General features: G+C 44.9%; 1 protein-coding gene across 1 annotated transcript; it reads left to right on the forward strand.

Moving 5' to 3' along the window:
• The first annotated feature begins 1067 nt into the window (after positions 1-1067).
• LOC120219981 (protein FAM170A-like) lies at positions 1068-4671 on the forward strand. Its single transcript, XM_039216906.1, has 3 exons — positions 1068-1215; positions 2762-2911; positions 3929-4671. Exons 1-3 carry the CDS (start codon positions 1068-1070, stop codon positions 4669-4671), a joined length of 1041 nt encoding a protein of 346 aa, XP_039072837.1.
• The last annotated feature ends 387 nt before the right edge of the window (positions 4672-5058 follow it).

Genomic DNA, 5058 nt, shown 5'->3' on the forward strand with positions numbered 1-5058 from the left:
CATTCCTTAGATACTGTAATCGCTAACTCACACAGATCATGTCACTCTTGTAGAACTTTGTATTTCACATTAAGAATGCACGAAGCCAACACAATCATATGCCATCTTCTAAACCTCCTCTGTTCCTACTCCCTCAGGTCCCTCATGCAGTTGCACAATCTAGGAGCTCATAGGAGGTCTCCAGTCTCTCCATAACATGGTCAGTTTCCATCACTTTCATGGTCTCAGCAGATCTCACAAAATCACCAGGTTCATCTAGTCCCTCATAAACCAACTAGAAATTATGTAACTACTTAAACTTCAATAGTATATGAAACACAGATCACTCATGATACAGAGAAGATGTACTGGTGGCACAAAGCCAGAATTATGCTGCATTTCACCCAACACATCACACGCTACCTTCACATACAATGGCTGTGTCACCTCTACACCCTATACATAAAATTGTTGAAGAAATGTGACAGACACATACACACATAGGACTGTGCTCATCAAACCTGGTACACATACTAGCTCTCTGAAAAATATACCACCTCCTCTGACGTGTCCCATCCTTACACCAACATGACCTACCAGACACTCCAGTCACCCAAGAGAAAAAGTGGATGTACTTTGTGAAGAAAAAATTGGTGTCAAGGCCTAACTGCAGTTTTTAAACATGAGAAGAGACTTAATATTGAGTGATTTTATCAGGAACAAAAATTTACCAATTTATTTACTGAAAGTCCAATGGAAATGTGGGAGGAAGGAAAACTAACTGGTGATTTCCGTGGTATCTTGAAATCATGGTAGAGGTAGAGGTGATCCAAGAAATAAGCATATTTTAGCAGGAAAATAACCAACAACCTAGAACTCACCTGTAAATTGGGAAGGTTTTAAGGTAGGCTATGAGTTTGGTAAGAGTAGATGCCACAGGTGATCAGAACAATGTGTGGGGCATGTGGGAAAAGTGACACCAACGACAGGACCAAAAGAGAGCTGAGCCATTTAGCGGTCAGGGGAGCTGTGTCCATCATTGAGAGGTGGGGTGTGAAGTCCACCTTGGGGTTCCTCCTGGAGTGTCCATGTCCGGCACAGCTACACAGCAGGGCCCTCAAGTGAGGACCCACGGGAGCCGGTATCTGGAAGGGAAGACTAAGGACCAGCAGTGGAAGTCAGTCAGTTCTTTCCTGTCAATTCTAAACCTGCCAGGAAGCAGCAGGACTCACAATCGTAAACCACAACTGGCACACTGAACCACTTTACCGACACACATCTTCCAAATTCATTTTTGTGGTAAACAGAGGAACAATAACAAATAACATGGGCACCTTCTCGTGTACTAGGGAAGAACTGGTGCTCAGATACATGCAGAAAACAACATAGGGCTCTCACAGGTAATCAGATACTTCATTCCAACAAATGTTTTCATAGACCTCAATTTTAAGACTTTGAACAGAAACTAGATGAGAATCGTCGTGAAGATAAGTGCCATAAGATTCTACGTGGTATCTCTTGAGTGTTTAGTGAAGGCAAAAAATACCTGATTTTCCTTCTCTTTCCCAGAAGTCTTAAAATCACATGAAGGCTCGTCATGATCTGGACCCTCTAAATTGGTCCAATTCCACAAGCAGATGGAAGAGGATTCAGGCTCCAAAGACATCTGTGTCTCTTCTCCAGACAAGCTTATTCACAACAGTAAGTGGTGGGGGAGAGTAGGGGATGAGGGGGATTCAGTCATGGTGGTGAGGCAGCATGTTAGCCAAAAATTGGGATTGAGCTCCTTTTCTCAGCAATGGCCATGAACGACCCCTCTCGCAAGGACTGCCCAGGGTCTCTGTTTCTTGTTAGGGGCAACAATATACTATGTCAGCATCCCTGTTTTCTTTGGTAGAAGCTCTTAAAGGATCTGAATGGGAAGATTACAAATCTAAGAGAAATGTAGAAGTATATTTAAAGAAGAGTCTGTGAAGTCTTAATTTGACCATCTCTAGCACCGGGGTTCCCAGGGAATCGTGAAAATAGATTTTATCTATATCTAAACAGTATCTGTCTGTGTCTGTCTGTCTATCTATCTGTCTGTCTGTCTATATACCCATCCATCCATCCATGCGTCCATCCATTCATCCATCCATCAATCCTCACCGTGTGTATGTGTGTGTGTGTATGTGTGTGTGTGTGTGTGTGTGTGTATGTGTGTGTGTAGATAGAAAGCTATCCATATGAGAGTAGATAGATATGGATGCAGAGGTGTTCATATAATTTGGACCCCACATTCCCTAAGTACACAATTTCGCATGAAGAAAATCAAGCAAATAATATCCAACTTTAGTGACTGCATACTATTTCCAGGCATGGTTCTTACTCAGTGTCAGTACTGTCTACACATCTCCAGAAATATCACATACGAGGTACTCAATATCATGGTCATCCACCATAAACACAATTTTAATCATTATCATTGACTTCTATTTAGAGTAAATGAAATTTTTAAAGGTCAATTCCCCTTAAAGTTGTCGAGTTTCCAACGAGAAAGCCACCTTCATTTTTTTGAGAGCACGTCTCATGTTTGGTAATGATGTGTGACTTATAATGTCCACTAAGTCTGTGTCTTGTGAACTGACTAACTCTGGAAAATGCCACATCTCAGTGTTTGGTTTGGTTTGGTTTTAGGACCCCAGAAAATGCCATCTCACTGTGTTGGGTTGTGTGTGTGTGTGTGTGTGTGTGTGTGTGTGTGTGTGTGTGTGTGTGTATTTGTATTTATTTCATTCCCCAGAAGACAGGAAAGATCAAAAGGATTTGCCTCCTCCTGAGTCATGTGCGGTGGTCCCTGGTTGCCGCCATGCAGTGGAAGAAAAGTCCTCTGCTGCAGAATTATTTTCCTCTATCTCCTCTGCAAACACGCTCATTCCTGCTAATGGGGAAGGTAAAGAAAACAAACAGATGGGGCCTGAGTACAGACAGGAAGTATAGCTGAGATGCTTGGCCCAACCACTACTTATTTTACTCTCCCCTTAAATGCAGAAAAAGGTTTCAGGGTGGAGGCATTGGACTGAAGACCCTGTAGAGGAACAGAAGACTGAGAGATAAGACACAGCTCCCCATAAGAACACAGGGACATCTTTGGGTCACATAGAGCAGTTCCTGCTGTGTGGATTTCATCAGAACATTCCAGCTCAGATGAGCAAGAGCTCGTATCTTCACACACACGGCCTCATCTGTAACCCTTCCCGCCAGGTGTGGTCCCTTCTCTCTTTCCTTGTACTTTTTCTGCCAAACGTACTGCCTTCAGTCCTCATTAACATTCCTGTGTTCTAGTAGCATGGTGTAGGTACACACCGGTACCTTCATTCCTTCACAAAGACTCACCCACTTAACACACTAATCTCGTAAGTAATTTATGTCCCCTCACACAGACAACATGTTTGAACCCCCTAACGCAAACTGCAGGAAATTCATAGACCATTAAGGGGATACACTTTCATATACTGCCTTTATATTCCTGATGCCACTTGACCCACAAGGAAGTCAACGCCTCCCGGAGCCACACATAATGAGAGCCTAGTTCACTTCTGCTAACAATTGACGTCGTATTGACACAACAACAAGAACAGGCAATGCTCCCCTAATTGTTCACATGTACCGTCGCACCGTGGAACACACATGCACACATTCAGCTGCCATTGCCTTTGACCAGTGTGGAAAACACTCACCGGAGATGGCCCCCAACCCACACACAACTCCACTAGACGCGCTACACCCTCATCTTCCCAGGGACACCAGGTGCACACCTCAACTAAAACATACCACTGCCCACATTCTGAATATCACATGTGTATATGCTTGTGCTCCCCGCGTCCACATAGCAATGGTCTTGTGGCCATCTTAAGTCCTCCCGACATCACATACTCATGCTACCTATGTTTGGAATGTTCTTGCCTAGAAAGACTTCAATGCAATCAAGATGATAGTTGCCTGGGATTCCTCGAGAAGTTGGAGAGTTCGCCCCCCTTTCAAACAGCCTCTTTCCGATTCCATCCCATCGGTAATACTAAACCCTCTTTGTGCTCAGAACACCCAAAAGGAGAGAGGCTCGTGAAAATAGACTACATGCGTGTCCCCCGGAAAAGGGTGGTGCCTGTCCTGTATGAGGGAGAGAACGGACTGGAGCCTGCCTCAAAGAAGACAAAAATGGAAGAACTGACCATTTCTGAAATAAGCTCTATAAAACCCGGCCTCTCTTGTACGTATCCAGAAGAACTCCTGACTGACGGTGACTCCAGCTGGAACAACGAAGCCCAGGAGGAAAGGCAGGAGGCGGAGAGTCCAACAGAGCTTCCACCTCTAGAGGGATGTTCCAGGGCCAAGACGCCCGAATGGCTGGTGGCCCCAGAAAGTGGCTTCAGGTGCATGGCCGGCTGCCGGGTCTTCCCCACCTTAAAGGCCCTCAAGCAGCACGGGCAGGATGGGGTCAGTGAGGGCTTTAGCTGCCACGTTTTCCATGTTGCCGTGACTTGGCTGAAGAGCAAGCAGAACAAGGTAGAGAAGATGACGCGGAAGAGGGAGGAGAAGGAAGGCAGGAAGATGACGCACAGGTGCCAGAAGATGAAGCATTTTGGCGTGAAGAAATCTTCATGCAAATACAGAGATTATTTTTCAGCCCCTACAAGGGAGCAAGAAGAGTAGAACACATTCTGCTGAGGGGGCTTTATTGTGTCTAAACAACCCTAGTAACCAAGGTAGTTTTAATGACACCCACCCTGTCCCCACCACTGTCACCACACCACGAGGAGGAACAGAGAGCCATTTTCCGTTATACCCACTGTTCTCCCCAGAAGGGAGAAGAAGAAGCGGGTCACACTGTGGTAGGAACCCCTCTCTAAAGAAAAAGAAACAAATAAAGAAGAGAGGAGAGAAGACTTCAAGGTCACCTAGGACCAAGGTCACCTAGGTCCAAGTGCCAACATCCCCCATGTTCTTGTAAACTGAAACAACTTAATCAGACTACATGTTTATGTGTGTTACCATATATGGGAGACAAAGAAATGGAAAATGGATGGGGAAAAAAAAAAA

This window comes from Hyaena hyaena, unplaced genomic scaffold, assembly GCF_003009895.1.
Source record: "Hyaena hyaena isolate Hyena2069 unplaced genomic scaffold, ASM300989v1 scaffold_662, whole genome shotgun sequence".
NCBI lineage: Eukaryota > Metazoa > Chordata > Mammalia > Carnivora > Hyaenidae > Hyaena > Hyaena hyaena.